At 40.9% G+C, this 25,838-nt stretch overlaps 3 protein-coding genes and 1 pseudogene across 3 annotated transcripts; 2 read left to right on the top strand and 2 right to left on the bottom strand.

Annotated features, from left to right (window-relative positions):
• Window positions 1–949: 949 nt before the first annotated feature.
• On the top strand, window positions 950–1,597 carry LOC109753610 (uncharacterized). Its single transcript, XM_020312527.1, has one exon. It carries the CDS (start codon window positions 950–952, stop codon window positions 1,595–1,597), a length of 648 nt encoding a protein of 215 aa, XP_020168116.1.
• A 10,506-nt stretch (window positions 1,598–12,103) lies between these two features.
• On the top strand, window positions 12,104–14,048 carry LOC109753611 (zingipain-2-like). The gene is made up of 3 exons (XM_073509319.1): window positions 12,104–12,229; window positions 12,780–13,067; window positions 13,524–14,048. The coding sequence occupies exons 1-3, from the start codon at window positions 12,104–12,106 to the stop codon at window positions 14,046–14,048; spliced, it is 939 nt and encodes a 312-aa protein (XP_073365420.1).
• Window positions 14,049–19,411: 5,363 nt separating this feature from the next.
• On the bottom strand, window positions 19,412–20,345 carry LOC109753612 (osmotin-like protein; annotated as a pseudogene).
• Window positions 20,346–21,026: 681 nt separating this feature from the next.
• Window positions 21,027–25,237, bottom strand: LOC109753585 (uncharacterized protein At5g50100, chloroplastic). Its single transcript, XM_020312509.3, has 8 exons — window positions 24,924–25,237; window positions 24,716–24,846; window positions 23,353–23,460; window positions 22,889–22,945; window positions 21,976–22,041; window positions 21,673–21,733; window positions 21,475–21,518; window positions 21,027–21,388 (listed from the first exon to the last, which is right to left on the bottom strand). The coding sequence occupies exons 1-8, from the start codon at window positions 25,063–25,065 to the stop codon at window positions 21,353–21,355; spliced, it is 645 nt and encodes a 214-aa protein (XP_020168098.1). The 5' UTR covers window positions 25,066–25,237; the 3' UTR covers window positions 21,027–21,352.
• Window positions 25,238–25,838: the final 601 nt, after the last annotated feature.

Here is a 25,838-nt window from a genome sequence, read left to right as displayed (position 1 = left end):
GGACATGATGCGGGAGAGGGTCCTCCAACCCTCTAAATAAATTAATCCTTATTTATCCGGTTGGGAGGAGAGAGGACAGGGGACCAAGCATGTGCGGAGAGAGAAAAGGGAGGAGGACCACGTGGTGGTCTTTGTTGGGCAAGTGAATGCCCGGACACCGGTATAGCCCAACCCCCTCCCCCCCTCCCCCATGTTTGTCTCCGGTTTGCCGGAAAACAGACGTCCGGAACACTTCGCGGACTAATGGGGTCTTCATTGGATGACAAAAGTTGACACCGACGATCCAGACACACACTACAACCCTATAAGAGTTTTGAGGGTCTTCTTTGGAGATGCCATAAGAGCATCTACACCGGATGCCCCAAACCCGCCTCAAATGCCCGGGCGGACGGTCCCGTCATTGACCGGTCACGAAAATGCTACCCAGGCGGGCGCCTTAAACGGGCCTTAAACACCTGGGCTGACCGGCACCCCTCATATTCAGCCCAAATATGGGGCAGATATGGGGGTGCCCGGGCATGCCCGCCATGTCGGAGCCGACAGCCCGACCCCACCTGAAAATGCATCAAATCCACCCCTCGACCTACCGGATCCATTTGCTCTCTCTCCTCTTTTTTTCCTCCTCCTCGACGTCCGTATCTCCGCTCCACCGCCGCGCGCACTTTGCAGTCGTTCCTCCTCTGGCCCACCAGCACCGGCACAGTAGTCCTCCTCGCCGCCGGGGACGGCGTCGTCGGCCCGGACGCCACCGTGGTACGTCCGGCAACTCTCTGGCTCCTCATTGCGCTATATGTGTTTGACACATTGCCTGGCCGGATTTTCAATGATTTTATTAGGGAAATCGGTGAATTCCGGTGCTTCGTCGGACGAGGAGTATTGACCGACGGAGCTTGATCAAATGATTCGAGATGAGTTCTTTGATTCCTCTGATTCGGACGAAGAAGTGGACATGGTCATGCTCATGGGCATGCAAGAGGAAATGGACCGACAGGTGGAGCATATTCTCAACTTCAAGGGCTCAATCAAAGGGAGAAGAGTGGTCAATCGGGATAGGGTGTCCGAAGCACGGCTATTGCAGAAGGACTACATTGCTCCGAACCCAAATTTCCCAGATGATACATGGTTTCGTCGCCGTTTCCACATGCGGAAACCATTGTTCTTGTGCATTGTGGCGGGAGTGGAGGCACACGATGACTACGTTAAGTTCAAAAGGGATTGTTGCGGCCAACTTTCTTTCTCTGCTAAGCAGAAGTGCACTGCTGCTATGAGGATGCTTGCACTTGGTACTGCCGCAGATGTCGTTGGTGAAATGGTCAGGATGGGTGAGAGCACATGCCTGAAGACTAATGTCAAAATTGCCTGCGCCATGGTGCAGGCGTTAGGAGCAGAGTATCTCAGAGAACCAAATGCGCAGGACACAGAAAGGTTGTTGGCTATTGGAGAGACTAGAGGGTTTTCAGGAATGCTCGGATCAATCGATTGCATGCATTGGCAATGGAAGAAATACCCCAAAGGTTTGCGGGAAATGTATCAAGGTCACACCAAAGAGGCCACCATCATACTAGAAGTGGTGGCATCACATGACTTATGGATCTAACATGCTTTTTTTGGAATGTCGGGATCTCACAACGATATCAACATGCTTTAACGATCTCCGGTGTTCAGGAGGCTTTACAATGGGGAATAACTGTCGTGCAACCACACTGGCAACGGCCGTGAGTACATCATGAGATACTATCTTGCCGATGGCATCTATCCTCAGTGGGCGGTGTTTCTGAAGACCATATTCGAACCACAAGGCAACAAACAAAGCCACTTTGTAACAATACAGGAAGCAACTAGAAAGGATGTGGAGAGGGCATTTGGAGTGCTTCAAGCTCACTGGGAAATTGTTCGTGGAGCTGCAATGATGTGAGAATCGGAAACTTTGTTGCAGCTCATGACATGTTGTGTTATTTTGCACAATATGATTGTTGAGGATGAGGGTGATGGTGTAGACCAAACCAATGATTTTGAAGCACCTGGAGGACAAATTGAAATCCCGGAAGATCAAGATGCAGCTCAGCTTATGAACTTTCTGCAGATGCATCAGAATCTTCAAGATCATCAGGTGCACGCTCAGCTACTCAATAATCTTAGGAAGCATATGTGGATCCACAATGAAAACTAAAAAGAGCTAATGTTTGAGTTGTGCACTTAAAATAAATTTTATATAATACCTATATATTTTTGGTGCCAATATTTGTTATTTACATGCGACATTAACGTGTATGGTGGACATGCATAGATTTGAGATATGTGAATGCCGGACACAAGATATAAGGGCGTACAGGGTACAGGGAGGCGGATTTGCCAAGTCCGGCTGTCAGATGCTCTAAAGGCGCATTGTGCATAATGAGAGGAACGACAGAACACTAAGAATTATTGGCAACTTGTGGGACGAGCGAGCCACAACGAAACTGGAAAGTCGTGATTTTCCATGCCCGGACCCCGGAGCCGACCGAAGCCCTCCTCCCTGACTTTTACATCACGCGCGCGGGATAACCAATCCAAAGAGCTTGATGGCGACGGGAAGAAGTGGACCAAATGATTTGATGGTGCGGCGGAGAGAGCGGCTGCAGGGCCAAAGTCCAAAGAAGATGATCAGCCCAGATTTGTCGCTAACGCGCGGCAATGCTGCAGCAGTGCAGCTCTTTCCGATCGAGAAAAAACTCGTGCGTATCTCTCGGTGGCCGGCTCCGGCCACCTACCGTGCTTGATAATCTTCGCCTGCTCTCTTAATTTGCTTTGCTCAGCTCTTCCCTAGTAGTATTACCTGTTTTTAGGCCACCCTAGTAGTATAACTATGAGGGAACCCAACATTGAAGAAGAATGAGGTTGCAACGTGAAGAAGAAATTCATCAAGATGAAGCGGTGTGCACATACACCTCACATCCATGAGAAAAAAGCTATTTTCGGCTACCGGCTCGGTCTTGGGAAAAATAAATCTGAAGAAAAATGTCGTGTGCCGCGTGCCACGTGTACCTGTTGGTTGGGACTCACATGGTAGATTTCTAAATAGGCAGCGCTAGCAAAACTCCAGCTAAATGGGGTGCACTTTCGTTAAATGGGGTAATCTGAATGGCTTTTTTTCAATTAGATATTTTTTGTCAAAAATACCAAAATACTGAGAGGAAGAAACTAGAATTCACTCTACTACTACTATTGTTATAACACTGAATGAAATGGATGATCCCACTCAAAGAATCCTAATAATTACTGAGATTCCTAAGACTATAGACCTAGGAGAGCTCCAAAGATTTTTCCTTGAACTAGACCTCGCTTGTAAGGTTCTAGTTGGGTCGGCAGTCCAGCTTGACAATATCGAAGCCAACATGCTATTAAAATATTTTTATAAATTCAAAACATTTATAAATTTTAGTTTTTTTGTGAACTTCCAAAGTTGCTCACAAAGTTTTAAAAACATTTGTGAATTTAAACAATGTCCATAAATTTGAAAATTCTACATGAATATGAAAAGCAATTACTAAGATTCCCAGGAATAGAATCACAAGAGAGCTCCAAAGTTTACTTCCTGGAAGTGGATCCCGCCAGTAAGGATCTGGTTGTGTCATGGGTCCCGCATGATAAAACTGTCATTCTATTAAAAGATTTTTCCAAAAAAATCAAAACTTTCAGAAATTTATTCTTTGATGAACTTCCAAAAATCTTCACAATTTTAAAAATCATTTGTGAATTAAAAAAAACGTAAATTTAAAAATTCTTCACCAATACCAGTAAAATATTCATGAATTCTAGAAAATGATCAAGATTTTTTTAAATAGTCATGAATTTTATAAAATGTTCCAAGATTTAAAAACTATTCACCAATGTAAAAAATCTCCATGGAATGTTTTTATAAAATTTTAAAAATTGAAAAGAAAGCTATTTATGAATTTTAGAAAATGCTCAAGATTTTAATTTAGGTTCCTAAACTTCAAGATATTATTCATAAATCTGAAAATATTCATGAATTATAAAGGACAAAATAAAATAAATATAAAAATGGACAGGAAATAAAACATGAAAAAGAACCAATAGAGACGAAAGAAAATAAAAAACATAAAGTAAACCTTCGCAAAACCGGAAGCATCGGCCTACATGGACAATTCAATAGCACCCACGAGGGTCCGCTTTTGCTCAACCATCTCCATGATAGGCACGAAATGTGAATTGCCATACTAGAAAAATATAATTAATTCCAAACCGAAGAACGGCACGGCAAAGCATGTGTTACCCTGTAGTAATAATACTATGGCTTGCTCAGACACGCATGGTGTACACATCCATCATTAGTTGGATCTATCTATCTCATATAACGTCAATGAGTTTTAATCAGACTAGCACACACAAACTAGTGGCAAAAACTTTTTTCCTAGACAAGTGTAATATTATATTTTCCTCTTAGCATCAAAATTATTTTTTCGAATTATTTAAATTCATATATTCTTTGATTGAATGAATGATAACACTAAAATTTGTGGATTGCATAGCTAGACTCCAATTTCACTGGATTCTATCAAAACTAGAGAGAATGCATGCTGCGTTTCGTCGTACTTCTATAGTGGGTTAGCATTTTTTTTTTTAGCTTCTTGTTTTGGGCTACCCGCGTTAATTTGGTTTTGCCTGGAATTTTTGTGGGGGGAGTTGGCTTATTTTTATTTCCGTTCAGTACAACTACTATGGGCCGTTCATGGGGGCAGTTGGGATAGTGTGTCTCTATAGTGGGCTGACACATTTTGCTTTGGTTGTTAGTTGCCGCTGGGTGTGCGGTTTTGTTTGCAAAGGTGTGTGTTTCCTGTTGCCTCCATGAAGAACTAACCAACAAAACAACCCCACGTGAAGTAAAATTACCAAGCTCCCAAAGATTATAGACCAGGGAGAGCTCCAAAGTTTTTCTTGAAGTGGACCCCGCTTGTAAGGGTCTGGTTGGGTCGCGAGCGCTGCATGACAATATCAAAGCCGAGATTCTAATAAAATATTAAAAAAAGAAAACATTTAGAATACTTTTGTGAACTTCCAAAGTTATTCACAAAATTTTAAAAACATTCGCGAATTTAAACAGTATTGATAAATTTAAAAATTATTCATGAATATGAAAAAAGTTTACTAAGTCCCTAGGAATGAAGGCCTATGAGAGCTCCAAAAAAATTTCCTCGAAGTGGACCCTGCCTGTAAGGGTCTGGTTGAGTCATGGGTCCGCATGACACTATCGGAGCCTTCTATTAACACATTTTTCAAAAAAAACATTCAAGTTTTTGTGTGAACTTTAAAAATGTTCATACATATTTCACAACATTTGTTAATTTAAAAAATGTTTGCAAATTTAAAATTCTCCACCAATATCAGTAACATAGTCATGAATTCTAAAAATATCTTCATGAGTTCTATATTTGTTTGCAAAAAATTTAAGGGTCGAAAATTTTAAATTATTTGAGGATTTAAAAGTATTCAAGGATATGAAAAATATTTGTATATTTTGAAAAAATGTTCACAATTTTGAAGAAATCATTTATGAACTTTGAAAATTGTTCAAGAGTATAAAATATTTCCTAAATTATAAAACATTATTCATAAATTTGAAAATATTCATCAACTTAAAAAAGCAAAATGAAAAAATAGGAAAATAAAACATGAAGAAAGCCAGTAAAGACAAAAGAAAAAGGAAAAAAGAAATGAAACATTCCTAAAACTGAAAGGACCGGCCTACATGGGCAACCCAATAGCACCCGCGGGGGCTGCGTTTGCTTGATCGTCCCTGTGATATGCACGAAATTTGAATTGCCATAATAACCATTTGCAGAATATAGAATTAATTCTAAACCGAAGAACAACATGGCAAAGCGCACGTTACCCTCTAGTAATAATACTACTCCCTTCATTCCCTTATACAAGGCCACTTCATATTTATATATCTAACTTTGACCATTAATTTTACCAACAAAAAGTGAGTTATATGCCACAAAAAGCATTTCAAAGAACTTCGTGATGATATATTTTTTATGACATATAATCCATAGTTTGTTGACCAAAATTATAAGTCAAAGCTTGACACAAAAAATGAAGTGGCCTTGTATAAGGGAATGGAGGTAGTATGACTTACTGATACACAGAGTGTATGCAACCTTCATTAGTTGGATCTATCTATCTATCTCATATAAGATTTTGACAATGACTTTTAATCACACTAGTACCCACAAACTAGTGGCAAACACATATTTTCCTAGACATGTGTAATATTATATTGTTCTCTTAGCATCAAAATGTTTTTTGAATTATTTAAATTCATATTTTCTTTGATTGGATGAATGATACCACCAAAATTTGTGGATTGCGTCGCTAGACTCCAATTTTATTTGATTTCTATCAAAAATAGAGGGAATGCACGCTTCATTGCGCCGTACTTCTATAATGTGTTAGTGTTGGTGTATGAAATTTTATGGGACCAAGGCAGGCCCCTTTTAGAGCTCAATAGTGGCATAAAGATAATTACATGCCGACGATAGTTACAGTGCTATCGTACCTAACTCTGGCGGCTTAGGACAAAAGCATTAAATACGCCATTAGGTGTCTTGTTGTGCTTGATGCCGGGAAGAGGATCTGCTCCACCTGAACCGCCGGCCCAACTACCTTTTATTACCATGACATGCGCGTGGACGGGTGCCAATAAAGGTAATCTTCATGCGGTGATCCTCCATGCGGCCCGACAACTTCTACCTGCTCGCCTTGCACTTGTCAGGAAATCTCTGCGCGCTCACCACCTGTCAACAGGTTGTTGACAATTAGGTGAGGGTAGAGGGCCGAAGGCTTGTGGCTTTCCCAGTCTTGAGCTTGCCGGCAGCATGGGGAGTCCGTTCCCCGAAAAACTTGCTTCCCCGTAACCCTGGCATTGATCAGGCCTTGGGTCCTGAGATGGATTATAGTACTTCTGGATGACCTGCCTGGAGGTTTTCTTCACGGGAGCTCCTAACCGGCGCTCTCAGCGCCGGTTTCGATTACTGGCGCTCGAAGGTGGTGCTACTTGGGCCGGCCCAGCAAATCTCCATTCGCTAGCTCGCAGGCAGCTCGATAAAATAACACAAAAAAGTAGCGCTATGGAGGATCGAACTGGCGCTGCGATTAAAACGTACAACCATGGCAAACCAACACAGCAACTATGTTGTAGCGACCAATTTAGGGCGAACTTTTCAAAGAATATGAGGCAGCGTAATGAATTGCACGGTTATATTATTTACTGTAGCACTTTGATTCGTGAATTATTTCAAAACTATTATGGAAAAATGTGTTTTTTCATGTAAAAAAAATTCAAAGTTCACCGATTTTTTATAAAAACGCGTATTAAAATAAAAGGCACGAATACAAAAAAGTTCATGGGTTCAAAAAATTTCAAAAAGAAAAAGGGTACATCAATTTTGAAAAGAGTTCATCGAATTGAAAAAAAGTTCATCAGTTTTGAAAAAAAGGTCATAGGATTTGAAAAGAGTTCATCGATTTTGAAAAAAAGTTCATCGATTTGGAAAAAAAGTTCATCGATTTGGAAAAAGAATTCATCGATTTTGAAAAGAGTTCATCAATTTGGAAAAAAAAGTTCATCAATTTGGAAAAGGAGTTCATCGATTTTGAAAAGAGTTCATCGATTTGGAAAAAAAATTCATCAATTTGGAAAAGGAGTTCCTTGATTTTGAAAAAAAATTCATCGGTTTTGAAAAAGAGTTCATCGATTTTGAAAAATAGTTCACAAATTTGAAAACGTTCATCAGATTTTGAAAAAAGAGTACAAGCATTTAACAAAGGAAAATAAAAAAGGAAAAAAGAACAAAACCGTTCCAACAAATGAGAAAATGAACAGGAAAAAGGAAAAAAGAAAAAGAATGAAGAAGACATAAACGAACATACCTGGTGTGGTTGGTCGGTTGGTTATTGCGGCATACATAGTAAGATGAGGTTGACGGTACGATTCCCAGCCACGCGTTTGCTTTTTTTGCGGATAAAAGCAAAAGAAAGAACGTAGATGGGCCGAGCCCAAGTCGCTGAGGGGGGTATGCGCCCGTTAGTGAAAACAGCTAAAACGGGCGCAGTGGGCGCCGCTTAGGATTTGCCTTTCTTCACGGCATTAATCCACCTGTCTTGAGTGCTTCGGGGTTGACACACTTGACACATCCCCTGCCATGTCTTTCCCAGCACAGAGGCCACAGCTTGCCAGTGCGTGGTCAGAGGTATGAACACCCATTGTTCACTGCACCGACAGTTAGCATTTTTGCCCTTTAGCTTGTTGTTTTGGGCTGGCCGCGTTGCATGCTTTGGTCTTCCGAGGAACTTTTGTAGTGGTGGTTGGCTTTTTTCTTTTGGTGGATTATTATTGTACTGACACATTTTGTTTCGGTTGTTAGCTGCTATTGGGTGTGTGGTTTTGTTTGCAGACATGCGTGTTTCTTGTGGCCGCCATGAAGAACTAACCAGCGAAGCAACACCACATGACTAGGCCCACAAACAACCCAGAACACCCTAGATTGGATCTCGTGGTTCTAGAACTTGCGGCGGCTGGAATTGTTTTTCGTCGACTCCCCTAGGGTTTCTGAAATATTTGGGTATTTATAGAGCTGAGAGGCAGTGCATCAAAGCTCCGTGGGACCCATGATACATCAGGGCGCGTCTGGGCTCCTGGGCGTGCCCTGCTGTATCGTGGTCCCCACGGGCCTTCCTCATACACTTCCTTGGCTCCCAAGTTGACTTCTGGGCAGAAAAAAATCTCCAAATAGTTTCGTTGCGTTTGGGATCCGTTTGATAGGGATATTCTGTGAAGTAAAAAAACAAGCAAAAAACAACAACTGGCACTGAGCACTATGTCAATAGGTTAGTCCCAAAAAATGATATAAAGTTGCTATAAAATAAATATAAAACATCCAAGATACGTTGAAGACGTATCACCATCCCCAAGACAATTCCTACTCGCCCTCGAGTGGGTAAATGATAAAAACAGAATTTTTTATGCGGAATGCTGCCTAACATGTTCATCACATATATTTTTTTCTTTTGTATCATGGATATTTGTGCTTTTAGATGGTTTAAAGAAATAGTCTATATTTGACATGAAGACTTCAATACTCAAGCATATCAACAAGCAACCATATCTTTTAAAATATCAACACTAAAAAAAGTTATCCCTAGTCCATCATGCTCAACGATTGATCCATTCACGAAACGCACTCGTATATTAGCTACATCCAATGCTCAAGTATGATTATAGTGCTCCCTAGTTGGTGTTTTATAAGAGAAGATGGAGACTCAAGTAAAAATAAAAATAGTATAAAACTAAATAGATAGGCCCTTCGCAGAGGGAAGCATAGATTTGTAGAGGTGCCACGGCTCAAATCTTAAATTGAGAGATAAAAATATTTTGAGAGGCATGCTTTTCCCATCAACGAAAATGACTGAGTAATTCCCAACACTCTCCATGCTAGATATATCACAGGTGGTTCCCAAATATAAAATAAAGTTTATTCCTTTTTCCACCATACTTTCACACTCCACAGTTAGCCGTATCCATGGGTACCGTCCATACCAACACTTTTCAAGAAATTTATTATTTGACAACATAAAGTAAATTTCTTTTTCATTTCGGGACTGGGCATCCCTATTACCGCTGTACTCTCGTGCAATGACAAGTGAATAAACACTCATCTTAAAAATAACACATTTAGCGTGGAAAATATTAGCCACCCCCTGTCACTTCATGAGTGGTACGAGCACGCAAAAAGGAAATTCATTTTGAAAATTAGAGATGGCACATACAAATTTACTTAGAATGGCATGGAAATACCGCATATAGGTAGGTATGGTGGACTCATATGGCAAAACTGAGTTTAAGGATTTTGGATGCACAAGTAGTATTCTAGTTAGTACAAATGAAGGCTAGCAAATAGATTGAGAAGCATCCAACCAAGAAACGAAAATTCACATAAGCGAGCATTGAGCATAACTAACACCGAATAATGCACCACAACTAGGATGTAATTTCATTGCACAACTATTGACTTTTGTGCTTGCATAGGGAATCACAAACCTTAACACCAATATTCTTACTAAAGCATAATTACTAATCAACATGACACGCATATTACTATCATCATATATCAAAACTATTACAAGGAATCAAGTTTATTTTGTCCAATGATCTTCATGAAAGTTTTATTATATTCCTCTTCAATATCTATCACTTTGGGACTAATTTCATATGTTGCAGTTGCTTTTGATAGGCTCAAACAAATTTAAGTGAAGAATATGAACATAAAAATTTTCATCTCTCAAATTAATGTAAGTGAAGCATGAGAGAATTTCTTCAAAATTTTACTAACTCTCAAATTAAGCTAAGTGAAGCATGAGAGTATTTCTCCAAAAATTTACTAACTCTCAAATAAATCTAAGTGAAGCATGAGAGTATTTCTCCAAAAATATTAAAGCACACCGTGCTCAAAAAGATATAAGTGAAGCACTAGAGCAATTCCATAGCTCAATTTTTTTTAAGTGAAGCACATAGAGTAATTCTAACAAATCATAGCATAATTTTGACTCTCTCAAATAAGTGTGTCCAGCAAGGATAGATGACATAAATTAAAAAGCAAAATAAGCAAAGACTCATATAATATAAGACGCTCCAAAGGATAGACATGCCCATAGCATATACAAGACGCTCCAAAGAAAGAGAATATAGGCATGCAGAGAGCCAGTGACATGCCCATAGCATGTTATGTTGTAACATGCCCGTTGGATCAAGGATGGACAGCCCAGATTTAGTATTGTAGCAACAAAACACTGTAGACACATCACTATAGCATGGTGATGTTCATACTGGTCTGTCCATCGATTCTCGATTGGACGATCTAGAGATGGAGGCATGTTGCGGGACTGTTCAATGGTGACATGCCCACGGCATGTCACTTGACCTCAATCCACAGAGAGACCATCCACATGCGAACTGGGAGGTGGGGTAGATTCTGCAGCAAAGGCTAAGATACTAGTTGTGCGTGCAACCAGGTACAAAGCTTTATTCGTCTGCGGAGAGCAAATTAATACAATATTGAAACTAAGCCTAGATTGAAATCGGTGAAGTACCAGCCACCGTATCTTGACATCACAAAGACAAGGAGAAAACTTCCCCGGTAGCAACCCCTTCAAGTAGGGAACAACACTGAAACGTCATCGTTGTCGGATTCAACCATTAAAGGCCGGATCATCAGTTTTCACCCTAAAGATCAGGTCTGAGCAATGCTTTCAACGAGGTAACGACACAAAATATAGTAGGGCATTTTGGCCACCGAGCTCCATGGAACCCTTTATTTTGAAAAATCCAAAATTCATAAATTTCAGTTTAAAAAAATCTGAAAAAAAATACACATGTATGCCAGGATGTAAAGTGTATATGTGAAAATATTCAGGATGAAATACCTTGAATTGCAAGCTGCACAAAAAAATCATGAACTTTAAAGATGAACAATACATATGCTAAAAAGTCCCAGATTTGTCTTTTTTGTGTAGCTCACATTTTATTGTATTTCGACCTAAAAATTTGCACACATGTACATTATGTATCTAGGTATATGTGTATTTATTTTCATAATTTTTTAAAACTAAAAAGTTTGAAGTTTGAAGTTTTCAAATAAAGGCCTCCATGAAGCTCGGTCTCCGTTTGGCCTTTACGCACAAAACACCGCTATTGCGAGATATAACAAACTAAGGTCAGATATAGGATTTTCACCCCGGAGCTTGAGACCGGCTACTCAAGTATAGCATCACCAAATCGAATCATCATGGGTTGCCGCCGCGGCTTTTCACACCATCAGATACAGGCGTAGCATGGTCATACGTAAGATGTCACACAAGCAGGGGGGTCGAGCTGCGACAAGAGCCAATCGTCACCGAATGCTCCGGTGAAGGTCGTCGCTATTGACGGAAGGAAAGTCGCCGGCACTGTCAAAATTCCAATTTCCGGACGCTCCAGCAGTCCACTCCAGTGCCGTCCTCTTACTTTGCCTTCCTCAAATGTGGCAAGCCCTATGGCAGCCCCATGCCGCCCTCGTTCAAGCAGCCGATGGCGAATCTGATTCACCGCCGTGATCTAGCCGGCTCGACCACTGGTCACATGCATGCTAACGAGGCGGCGCCGTTTCGGAGGTGGAGGTTGGCTGTAACTGTAAGTTGCGGCCGTAGCCGTGGTCCTTGCTACCTGACGACGAAGGCTGTCCGGAAAGACAGACGAGGGGAAGTGAAGCGGCAGTGGTTCGTTCCAGGCAGCATGCAGCCGTGCCGGACTGAGGGTGCGTCGTCGGAGGCGGCCGCTCCAGCGCGCGGTGGAGAGAAAATAAAGCCTACGGCCTTGAGACTCCTATTCATCCACGGCGGGTCGACTCAGCACGAGTTAGATTCCTACTCCAATTCCAGCTCCGTTGGCCCTGCTTCCTCATCTATATTCATTGGATCCATGGTCGACGGAGAGACCGGCAGCCAGACATGTTTCGTCCGGCATTGGGCGCCGTGGGGAGGATCCTGCTGCGCAGCCATGCCGCGGCGGCTAGGTCGCTGTCGAGGCAGGCCGGAGCTAGCAGGCTCCTGAGACACCTACACGTACGTACGCCCTCTCGTCTAATTCGCTCTCGCTGATCGTGCGTTTTTGTTGGTCTGTTGGATGAAATTGAATCCCGTCTTCTTCTTCTTTTTTGTGTGTGTTCATCATCGAATTGCAGTCTCAGCAGGCGCACCTCGGGGATGGTGCAGCAGCTACTGCTGGCCACCGCTTTGGCTTTTCTCGCAGCAGCTCCCTCAAACCCCATGCTACGGCAATAGCTGGATGGTCTACCGCTGGTGCTGCATTTTGGTACATGAAGAGCCTCCCCTCGGAGATCAACTGGCTCAAAGCTAATGTTGTCCCGTCGGATCACTGGGTCGCTGAGGTTGACTGGGTCGAGGCTGGTGCTGTCTCCCCCGTTGTGAGGAAACAAAACGGTTGTGGTGAGTGTCCTGAGCTTAGCCACGTACGCAGCCTAACGGATAATACAATAGTAATAGTACAAATGTAGTGTTAATTTTAGGCAAGTGGTGAGCAAATTTCAAACAAATTGATGAGCTTCATAGGACGAAGCGGGCTGCCGCTTGTTTAAGCTCCGATCGTAGTTTATTTCTAGAATGCGCACAACTAACATGCATAGTTATCGTATACTCCCTTCGCTCAAAATAAATGTCTTTGATTTAGTACAACTAACTCCCTCTGTCTCAAAGTAAGTCTCTTTGATTTAGTACAATTTTAAATCAAAGACACTTATATTGAGACAAAGGAAGTACTATATATCTATATTTTTGGCGCATCCATCCCTTCACGCTACAGCTTGCACCAACTCTACTAACTCGTGCATTTGTCTCAGGCAGCTGTTGGGCGATGGCTGCTGCAGCCTCAGTCGAAGCTCCGCATTACCTGAATACCTTCCACTCAGTGTCATTGTCTGTACAAGAGCTCATTGACTGACACAAAGAGCTCTGGGTGTAATGGCGGCCAAGCAAAAAAGGCCTTCAGGTATATGCAAGACAACGGAGTCTCGAGCGAATCCTCCTACCCGTACAAGGCTCGGGGGAGTAAATTGGGTTGCGAGCGAAACAAAACAGCAACAGCAGTAAGAATATCAGGGTTTCAATTTGTCAATCCAACCGAGGGTGCCCTAGAGAAAGCAGTGGCTAAGCAGCCCGTGGTTGTCTCTTTGCAATGTCCCGATGATATGGATAGGTACTACAAAGAAGGCATCTTGGATTATAAAGTTGTCAAGCCAGCCACGTTGCATTCTGTGCTCATTGTTGGTTACGGCACCGACTCCAATGACGTAAAATATTGGCGATTCAAAAACTCGTGGGGACCAGACTGGGGCGAGGGTGGGTTTGGGAGGATCCGCAGGCACGTTGGCTACAAGGGAGGTGCGTTGGGTATTTTCATGCGGCAAGGAGTATATCCAGTGGTTGAGAACTGATTGATCTTGCATGTTGTATCTTTTATTTGTCAAATTGTATTCCCAACCCAGTTTCATTGTTAGGAGACACATTGGGTTTAAAGATAGAGATAAGGATGTAGGGATCAATTATGTTTAAACCCTGTATTACGTGTCTTGTACTTCAGACAGCTGCCCCTTATCTACTATACAGATAAGAGAGCGATCCCCACTACTTTGATTTATTTTAATATTCAACTATGACACCTCATCATGCAACCATGCATGCATGGAAATGGGTCACCTTAATATACTACAATCATGCATGGAAAAAAGATCCACCATAACATGCATCTGTGCACGTGAAAGCTCTTGCGCTCCTTGTATTCGGTAAATATTTTACGTCTCTACAATAATCAAATATTCATGCTCCAACTCCATTGGTATGCATAAGAGAGTGATCTTCACTACCAGCGGCGAAGACAGGCCCCAGGCCTGGGGCGTGAGGGCTTGCTGCTTCGTTGATTATAGTATTTTACCGTGGCTACAGTGCTACAGTATGCTACAGTAGAAGAAGGCTGCCTGGGTCGGCCTAGGACTTGGCCAATTCCTGGCGCCGCCACTATCTCACCTCATCATGCAATCATCCATGGGAAAGGGCCACCTCAATATATTACCATGCATGAGAGAAGATCTACCATAACCTATGCATCGCTGCATGTGAAAGCTCTTACATTCCTTATATTCCGTAAATATTTTATGTCTCTACAATAATCAAATATTCATGTTCCAACTCCATCAAAGTATATAGTAATCAATTCCTGCAACAATGTATGGGGTGTTATTTAGTGTACTATATATATACACACACAATTCTGATCACCGGATGAGAATAATATTCTGATAACTAGTCAACCCGTCGCAGCAGTACTAGTTGAACTTCACTGACAGGTTGAACTTCCGAACACATTGTCCAAATGGGTCTTGCGATATAGCGTTGGAAAGCTATGGACACATAGATCACAACCTAAGTTAATTTTTTGTCAAAATCTACACGGTTTAAGAGCAGTTTTACAAAACATTTTTCTTCATACAAAAATGTGAATCGTATTTTCAAGCCCATTTATAAACCTTTTACCAGAATGAGGCAAATAATACGGCGCTGGAAAGCTGCTGCAAATCTGCTCATTCCACATATAAAAAGATTTCCTAAATTCACAATGGTTAACGAGCAATTTAAAAAATGGCGGAATTTTTCAAACCGAATAGCCAAGTTGGTTTATTTGCCGTAATTACCAAACAACTAATCGGACTGATCCAAATGATACGGCGTTGGAAGCTTATGATAATGTGATTCTTTTTCATACAGAAAGTTTGTTCCAAATTTGAACGGTTTAAAAGTAATTTAGAAAACGGTCGAAGTTCCTCCGAGTTTGTTTTTTGGGTTATTTTTCAAATGGTTTGTCGAAATGCAGCAAATGATATGGCCTTGGAAAGCTTGAACAAATGGGAAAATTTTATATACAGAATGTTTCTCCCGATTCTTTATAGTTTTATGACAAATTTAAAAACGGATAAAAACATTTCCTGACCGTATGTTTTGCAAACTTTGTCAGAACGGGGCATATAATATGCTATTCGAAAGCTATGAAAAATGCAAAACTTTTTCATATAGAAAGTTTTCTCTGATTTCTAGACTTTTTAAGTAATTTTGAAAATGGCAATATCATGCATTCTGCCTTCGTTGCGAAAACAAATTCCTCGGAAATGCACTGCGTGAAGAATTTGAACTTCTGAGGCATGTCTGTTTGAACTTCACTCTATCTTCCATGTGTTCTTTTTTTTTGTAACTCCTCAACCACTTACCGGAATTGAGCAAATGATATACTGATGGAAAGCGGTTGAAAACGCGCAATTTCTTTGTGTTGATCATTTTTTTTCATATTCACGTCGATTCAAGAGATTTTTTTTAATACGTAAAAAGGTGTTTTTAACGGTATATATGAAACTTTTAAACCGTTTATCGGAATGTAGCATATAATGTACGGTTGGAAAGCTTATGAATAGGAACAACTTTTTTTGTAGACAGTTGCAAATGTGTTGCCATTTTGCGAGCAGTTTTAAAAATGGCAAAAGAACGTCATTGCTGCCTTTTTTTCACATGTAAATGAACGACGGGCTTCTCGCACTATAAATTTTGAACTATGCAGGGAGGAGCATGTGAACTTCTTGCAACAAATTTTTATGCTTTTAGTATTGCATTCTTTTAATCTCTTCTGAAACGCTTTCCGTGTAGTAGCTAAACTTCTCGTTATTTTCACTTTAAACTTTTGTCACGTCGTTTTGTTCGTAATTCCTCACCGGTGCGTCGGAGTTGCACAAATGATATACCTTTAGAAACCTGCTGAAAAGACGAAACTTTTCTAGTACGCTTAAACTTTTGTTTCCAAACATACACCAATTTGTTTTTAACCATTATTTTTGAAAAGAGCGTACGATATACCCTTTGAAAATTTGTTGAATAGGAGGAACTTTTTTCTTGTAGAGCATTTTGTCTCAAATTTTTAATGGATTGAGAAAATTATTTTAAAACACCAAAAACAAAATCTTTCTATGTGTTATGAACATCTAAATACACGGTGAACCTCTCTCATAAGAATTTTTTAACTTTGTCTGGCCGAGCACTTGAACTTCTAGCAAGATATTTTTTTCGTTTATGAGTTGTTTTAAAAAAGGTTTTTTTTTGTTGTTTTTTGAACATGTAAATCCTAGGTTTTAATAATCTCCGAACTTTTGTGTTAATTTAATTTGAACTTCATTTTTTTCTTTTATTAGTAAAGAATAGTTTTTGATTTTTAAATAAACCTTGAATTCGACTGTTTTTCCCAATTTGAACTTCATGGTTCATTATTTAATAACATGGATATCTGAGTTTTTTAATAACGGTAAAATCCTAGATTTTTTTTAATAAACATCGAACCACCTAGTTATTTTAGTTTGAACTTCTAGTTTCTAAAAAACGGGGAAAATCTATTTTAAACATTTTTTTAGTTGTTCCTTTTATATTAATTTGAACTCTTCATTTTATTCTTTAGTAACAAGAAAAAATCTGAGTTTTTTATAACCTTTGAACTTCTCTATTATTTTAATTTGAACTTCTTAGTTTTATTCTAAGAAAATGTATGGTTTTTAAATAAGCATCAAACATTTGAAAAATGAATTTCATACATTTATTTCTCCTAGAAACGGAAAGAATTTTGGTTTTTTGTATACATCCAACTACATCTATTATTTTAATTTGAACTTCTTGACTTTATTTCGCATACATCAAACAAGGAAAAACTATCTTTTTTATAAATATTGAACTACTCTTCTTTTTGTAATCTAGACTTCTTGCTTTTATTTTAGTAAAAAAAATCCTAATTTTGTAATAAATATTGAATCGGTCCATTATATAAATTTGTACTTCCAGAGTATTTTTATTTAGAAACGATGAAAATCATTTTTTATGAGTTTTGAACTGCTGTATTTTTAAAATTTGAACTTCTTGTTTTCATTCTTTAATATGAGGAAAATCTGAAAAAAAATTAAACATCGAACTACTCGTTTTTTTACTTTGGACTTCCTTGTTTTATTTCTTTTAGTAACGGAAAAATCCTATTTTTTTATAAACAGCAATCACTCATTTTTATATTTGAAGTTCTAGGTTTTTTTAGAAACGGGGAAAATCCTTTTTATATTTTTAAAAACTAAGAAATCCCTTTCCTAGTATCGAACCGCTTGGTTATTTCAATTTGAACTTCCATGTTTTTTTAGAAACGGGGAAAATCCTTTTTATATTATTTTTCACTGCTTCATTTTTCAAATTTGAACTTCTTGGTTTATTCTTTACTAGCGGTTAAAAATCCGAGTTTTTTAGTAATCATTGAACCGCTCTGTTATTTTAATTCAAACTTCTAGTTTTTTATAAACGGGAAAATTTATTTACTTTATTTGAACTTCTTGTTTTTTAGTAATGGAATTATTTGATTTTTCATAACCGTTGAATTGCTTTCTTTATTGAAAAACATTCGTGATAGGATGCCCCTGGTTTTTTTATGGCCAACTACGACATGTTTGATTTTTTAACAGTTTCATTTGTGTTTTCTAAACTTCCTAATCTTTTGGTCTCTAAAATCCCAAACTTGCACAAACTATTTTTTTATTATTTTTCGAAGCATACTTCTATTTATTTATTTCAATTTTTTTGAATGTCGGATTACTCATTTTTTCTATTTTGAACCTCCGCATTTCTATTTACGAATGGGAAAATAAGAAACGTATTATCTAGGTAGAACTTTATGTGTTTTTATAAATGAATTTTGTGGGGTATTTTTTTCCTTAGGGCGGCTTCTTTTTGTATTTATTTTTCCCCTGAACTTCTATATGCTATGTTATTCAAAATTGAAAACATTTTGTCTCACAAACACCCATGAGTTTTCATGGCGAACTTTTTTTAGTGTTTTCCTATGCGTACTAGTATTTTTTTTCTGGCGAATTACGAAAGTCTAAAAGTGAGTATTTTTTTTATTTACACCGATTGATGTACAAATATAAACTTTACATGATTTTGACATAAGCAAATAATTTTTTTGTGAACATAAGTTATTTTCTAGCACTCTTTCTATTTGCCATAGTATCAAATTATTTTTATAGAAGCAAAGCACCCACACAGACGGGAGTACACACCAGAGCACACACACAACACACACACCAAAACTCGAAGTCGCGTACACACGAACACACGAGTGAACACACACAAGTCATCACACCCGGTACGCACGCATGCACCAACATACTAATCCTTTTTAAAACTGTACATGTGTAGCTATATATGCTTCCTGGTCTCATGTGTCGTCCTGCATACCAAAATCGAATTTGCACGGACCACTCCATCGTTGGATCAACGCCTCTTCTTCGCTGGCTCAATTCCAATCAGCATTTCATGAAACGTACCACGCCCACAAGTTCTGGAAGGTTCCAGACCGAGTATTTGACAAAAAAACTACCACATTAGGGGTTACCGTCCCACAGAACTACCACTTTTCTAAAAAGCGATCGATAACTACCAAAAAAATTTAATTTTGTGATTAAAAACTACCACTTTTAAAAAAAATGACCAGTTTAGACGATTTAAACACGTTATGACATGCGGGACCCACACATCAGGGCTGACGTGGCGGCAAAGTCAATTTCGTTTATTTTGACCATATTACAAGTGGGGCCCACCTGTCAGCATCACTCTTCTTCTTCCTCCTCCTTCTTTTTCTCTTTGTCATTTCCTCAAACACCTTGTGTGCACCCACTGACGACGGACGGCGGCGGCGGCGCGCGTCCCGCCGGCTCGAGCACCGCTGGACTCAACTCTAGTGGCAGAAGATGACCTTGAGCTCGCGCGGCACGGAGCACTGGTGGGTGAGGGAGGGGCTGTCGTGGGCGTAGGTGAAGGCCTGCGGGCACTCACTCTTGAAGAAGTCCGAGTACTTGGAGGGGCGGCAGGCGGCCGGGCTGTTGTACGCGTTGCGGCAGCACAGCTCGTCAGTGCCGAACGCCAGGCAGCCGCTCTTGCACGCGGCGACGCTGCCGCCCGCCGCCGCGCGCACCTGCAGCTCGCCGGGGCAGGTCTGTGTCAGGTCCTTACGGCAGGCGAGGACGGGGCAGTTGCCGCGACCCTCGTGCGGGGTCAACGACAGGCCCACGTTAAAGCCGTCCACCACGCTCACCCCGTAGGACGACTAGTCATCGCCGCCGTGGTGGAGGGAGACCTGCACCAGCGTGGCGGGCACCGTGCCGCCGAGGCCCCCGCACTGGAGCCGCCCGTGGCACAGCGGAGCTGCCTGGCCCTGCCGGCGGGCGCATAGCCGGTGCGCGCCCAGATGCGGCCGGACCAGGCGTGGGTGGGCGCCGGGAAGGAGCGGTGGGAGAGAGAGGAGGAGGAGGAAGAAGAAGATTGATGCTGACAGATGGGCCCCACTTGTAATAACAGTTAACATAACGGTCAAAATAAATGGAGTTGACTTTGCCGCCACATCAGCTCTGACGGGTGGGCCCCGCATAAAATAAACGTGTTTAAATCGTCTAAACTGGCCATTTTTCAAAAGTGGTAGTTTTTAGTCACAAAATTTAAAAAATTTGGTAGTTACCAGTCATTTTTTTTAAAGTGGTAGTTCCGTGGAACGGTAACCCTTATGTGGTAGTTTTTTGTCAAATACTCTTGCAAACCCACAGCTCAGAGATCTGATGCGGGGAACTATCACCAGCTTAGTCATCACAAGTTACCGTGACTACCTGAAGGAGCATCCGGAGGTTGCGGAAAACGTTAGCCGCGGAAGCAACAGCCCTGACGTATGGGAGGAGATGTTGGGAAAACTATTTGAAGGATGAAAACTGCTCGAGGCATGACAAATAAAGAAACAAGAGTTCATGTTTCATTGATGTGTGTGGATGGATATGTCATGGTCCTTTTCAAGTGAAGTTGTATCTTCACTTATTCTGGTTTCCAGATACTTCACCAAATGGCTACTATATGTGGGTGTATTTTGGTTTGATTTCATAGTTCAAAGAATATATAGTTGGCTTTCCTTTCAGAAAAAAGAACTTGTCAGGCTGAACTGAAATGTGTTATATCTTTGGCTTCGTTTTTTAAATGAAAACAGGGCAGGTGTGGGTTGTGTGTGAAAAGACCTTTAAATCTTCAAACGATTGGTATAAAAAGATAATCACGCTGCTTATTTTGGCAGTGCAAATTAAGCACCAGATATGTATTAAAACTTTCCACAACAGAACAGCATTGTATCATCAATCTCGGAATAATTTGAACGTTTGACTAGTTAATGTATGTATGTACTTCCTCCAATTCCAAATATATGACGTTTTGGTAGTTCAGCATTTTGGTAGTTCAGACTGAACTACCAAAACGTCATATATTTAGGAATGGAGGGAGTAATATCTAAACATATGTATGAAAGTGACTCACTCCACTTTCCAATACATGGTATTGTAATATCTTGCTGCACAAGAGAACAAGTCTGGTCATACACAGTGAAACAGAGAAGGTGGACACTGAAGGATACGATGCAACAAGCGAGCTCAGTGCAGAACTGAAGACAGCATCCCGGAATTAACTTGCTAAAGTTGTGTATCTTGCTCATAGAATCCATGCAAGATTATGGAATTATTGACTACCCAACACAGAAAACATCATCGTCTCTGTCGTCAATCTCGCAACCCTTCAAATATTAGACTAACTGTATATGTATGTGTGCCTATCTAACAGTGTGTAGAAGTGAAGACGTGCAGAGCACTGCTCACATCTTGCATGCTTTATCATCTTTACATTCACCCTGCCAGAAGAAAAGACGGGTCCGTGAGCTCAAGTTATTCATGGTCATATATGAAGTTCCAAGAAGAGGAAATAAAACCAACTAACCGCTTGTCTTCGGGCCGCAAAAATTTCCTCCAGGGGAGGTCGACCTGTCATAGCGACAAAAATGGGCACATCATTCAAACCATCCAGTATACTTCATTAATGTGCAAATCGTTAAAATGGTTTTAATCCGACTACAAGAATAAATGGAGAAACAACATAGTTGGAGTTATCGATGTGGCGAACTATTAGTGGCCAAACCTGTAACTTCCATACGGTATTTGGCCCATACACCATATACTGCATTTGCTATGGTAGCCACCTGCAAGGCATCAGAGCAATTAAGATCGGGATTACAAGTAACATGATAATTTAAAACTGAAGTTGATCACATCAGAGCAAAAATTTGAATTCCTCAGTTCTTCAATTTGATTTAGCATTCCATCTAAAAAAGTTTAATATAGCGAATGTTCCATCAAGTAGAAAGCGTGCAGCTGAACGACAACTCTCTGAAATGAACGAAACAAGCTGATACTTGGATTTACTCTGGAAATGTGCACTTACAGGCTCATATTTAGTAACTGCATAAACCCATCCGAGTCCAACTTCCTCATAAAGCCTTCTGAATGCCTGCAATAGTAACTTTAGTAACTACTTACAAAAACATATAAATAACCGTTGAATACACAAAATGTACATGAATTCTGCATATGTTGCTAAGGTCATCCTATTTCTCTTGGTATTACAACCTTTGTCAGCTTGGCAGTTGGCACTAGTACGGAGTGGTTAGGGCATCTCCAATGGTTGTATGGTCATCGTTGGTAAAATTGCCACATAGACTGTTTTGATGACATGGCATGTAATAAAAGAAGAGAGAGAATGAAATCGTATGATCCTGAAGCAACCCTCCATGCACAAGCTCCGAGGCAAGTCTGTTCATTTCTTCAACATTTAGTGGACCCGCCTGGATTTTTAACATACGTCTCATTGAAGAGCTTGTATGATGTGCTGTTGGCTGCTGACGTGGACACTTTTACCAACGATCGAACATACAAGCTGTTGCAGATGCCCTTATACTGTAGGCTCAAACTAACTCCAGACTGGTAGACACTTCTTTAATATATGATAATGCCACATGGTCAAAACAGTTACTATAATAATGTGATGATGATAAGCCCTGTGTGTAATACTACTCTTGTATCACAGTACTAATAACTCTGTTCCGCGTCTTGGACTAATCATCCGTTTGAGGGTTTTAGCTTCTCCTTGCTACCAAGGGATGTGGATGCTCTTGTAATAGGGAGACATTATATATCATTCACTACTTCAATCACTACCATGTCTAACTCTGCCTTTCATTTGCTTCCAAATAAATTCAAGCTATTATATTTCCTATAGTAACTTACTACCTTCTGTTTTTGAAAAGAAAAGGTTCAGTAGGGGAGAATGCAAATCACTGAATTTCACACGGTCATACCTCAACATCTGTGACGATAGTTCCATCTGAGAGAATGGCATGTATCCTCCCCATCGCCTGGAAACAGAAAATAAGTTTATTTAGAGAGAAAAAAGGTAGGCCTTCAGTCTAAAAGGTAAAATGATTGCATACTGTTCTAAAACACCGCCATCAATTTTTAACTATAAACATAAGTAGTTGCGAGTTACTAAAAACTGTGAATATAAAACTGGCTGCCATTGGAATATCCAGAAACAAGTTTACAAGGGGGGGAAATAGATATTCAGTTTCTTGGGTGTGTATCACTACAACTACGAAATGGTATCTTTTATGCTCTTGTATCAGTAGCCTTAAAAAATCAAACAGGCTGAAATTTGGACACTGAGGCAATAGATCGTATACATGACCAACTTCATTCTTTTCAGAAAACCGAGCATGGAACTAATAAACCAAAATGAGAATCTGTACTAAAAGGTAATACGCACAGTTTCATAATCAAGATCCTGATTGTCCTTCGGAGAGTAATCCTTCGAGCTGATGTCGACAAAATTTATAGCTCCATAGGATTTGTTCCTTTCCCTCAACATGTTTACCTGTCAAAACATGAGAGTTGGTAAGAGCAAACTTAGCTGCTGCAGCTTGCAGGATCACCAGTAAGTCTGTACTGTTTTATTCACCGACAAGTGAAGAAAATAAATTCAGAATTAAATGATTGCGAATCAGACACTTCATTATTCATAAGATGGTGATGTGCATAGAGTTCGTAGCATGTCGAACCCATGTGACAGGGTCCTAAAGTATTACAGACTTAAGTTCATGGCGGGGAACTCTGGAGTAAAAGCCAAGTGTCTCCTAAAGACAGTTTTATGCTGATGAGAAATTCCAAGGAAACAAACTAAGCATGACACGAGTAGTATATGATGATGACAGTCAAGAATTCATAGGAAACACCCATGTTGTTGGGACTAATTCAAATCAACGAAGTTCATCCACATGATCAGATGGTTCAGAATCCTGGAAACAATGAGATCTCATTTATCATCTTGGAAATATTCTTCGCAGTTGATTGAGCATCAAATAATCTAAACTGGAAAAGGAATACAATACAATGGTATGGAAAAAGAATGATAGAAACAACATGTCACTACATTAGACTTTAAAAAAAAACAGACAGTTGAGAAGTGCCATAGGATATGAAATAGACACAGGATATTTTGTTTCTGCGACTGAGCCAAGGCAAAATGAGCTTGCAGACTCAGAGCCATTTACCAGCATCACCCAACATTAGTCCATTCTCATGCATTCATATGACATATCATACAGTCATCAATTCAAAGCATTCAGTTATGGCAGTGGTTGAACATGTACAAATATGTGTCCTTGTTAAGCTGCATCATAGGTTTTGAACGCACTCTGAATATGCAATTGCTGAATATAATAAGTAATGGATTCAATACAATGGTATGGAAAAGAAATGATACAAAAAGCATATCACTATATTAGACTTTAAGAAGATAGATAGTTGAGAAGTGCCCTGGATATGAAATAGACACAGGATATTCTGTTTCCGTGACTGAGCCAACGGCAAAATCAGCTTGCCGACTCAGCACCATTTACCAGCATCGCCTAACATTAAGTTCATTCTCATGGATTCATATGGCCTATCATACAGTCATCAATTTCAGCATCCAGTTATGGCACTGTTTGAACATGTAGTACTCTGAACATGCAATTGCTGAATATTTGCCGTTATTAAAGCTGCTTCATAGGCTTGAGCGCACTCTGAGTATGCAATTGCTGAACATAATAAGCAAGTCCCAGAAACCATGGGTGGATGATGTGACACACCTCACGCATACAGAGCGGGCATTCACCATCGTAGAGCATCTTGATCCTCCAGCCCTGGGACGAGGTCCCCGCATCCTTGGACTCCGATGCAGGGGGCGCCTTCACGTCCGAGTGAGCCTGGCACCTGCGAGCTGCAGTTCAATTCAAAGTTCAGACACGGCTCGAATCGATACAGCGAAGCGGGGGGGCGGGAGGCAGGCTCGCTCACCGTACAGCGAGGCGGGGCGTGGGGCGGCGGGGTCCCACCGCGCTCCCCGCGGCGGGGTCCGCGCCGCCGCCACCGCCGCCGCGGCGGCGAGCGGGCGCGCGCGGGGCAGCGCCGCCCCCAGGCGGGCCAGCGAGCTCGCCATCGACGCCGGCCGGGTCGGTCGATCGATCGATCCCTCCCCGTCTCCCTCGCGCCCGACGCTGGCTGGCTTTGCGTGTGGTGGGCGAGGTGTCCTCCCTCGTCGCGCCGCGGTGGCCTCCGCTGGTTCAAATGGGGTTCGGTTTGCTAACCGGTCGGATTTTGCTCCACGAGGGCGGTTTCTCTCCCTCCCTCCACACCGCAAATTTCCCAGCATCCATTTTATATTGTTCTCTGTTTCTTTAATTATTATTTTCTTTTCTTTGAACGGGACTAAAAGTGAGCGTTCGTTCCTTAGCCTTAGTGCGTGAACGCTTGCATCTGGTCTTCCTGCTTGGCTCTTTCTCTCTCGATCGTGGTCTTGCGGCCTCCATTTTTCTCTCTCCATATCGGCGCCATCGCTTACTTGTTACCGAGGTGTCCTTCTCTTCCATCTCCATGGCGTCGTGGCCTCCACAATTCGATGATGTCGATGTCTCTGATGGCGCCAACTCGAGGGGCAATATTTGCGCTTCGATGAGGTGCTCTACCAAGGTGATAAGGCATTTTGTTATCCATGGTGTGTATCCTTCTCGTCATCACGCCACCTCACTTGTCTACATTCTTCTTTTTCACAGTGTTCCCACTACAGATTTTCCTTTCAAAAAAAATGTCGTGTCCAAGGAAAATATCTAGAAATTTCCTCTACCTCATAGTATTAGAAACTCATCGACAAAAGTAGGCATACACCTACATTCCAACATACCTACTTTTGCATCGAAATTTACTGATGAACCA

The sequence above is a fragment of the Aegilops tauschii genome, chromosome 2 (assembly GCF_002575655.3).
Source record: "Aegilops tauschii subsp. strangulata cultivar AL8/78 chromosome 2, Aet v6.0, whole genome shotgun sequence".
NCBI classification, from domain to species: domain Eukaryota; kingdom Viridiplantae; phylum Streptophyta; class Magnoliopsida; order Poales; family Poaceae; genus Aegilops; species Aegilops tauschii.
This window is presented reverse-complemented; position numbering and strand designations above follow the sequence as displayed.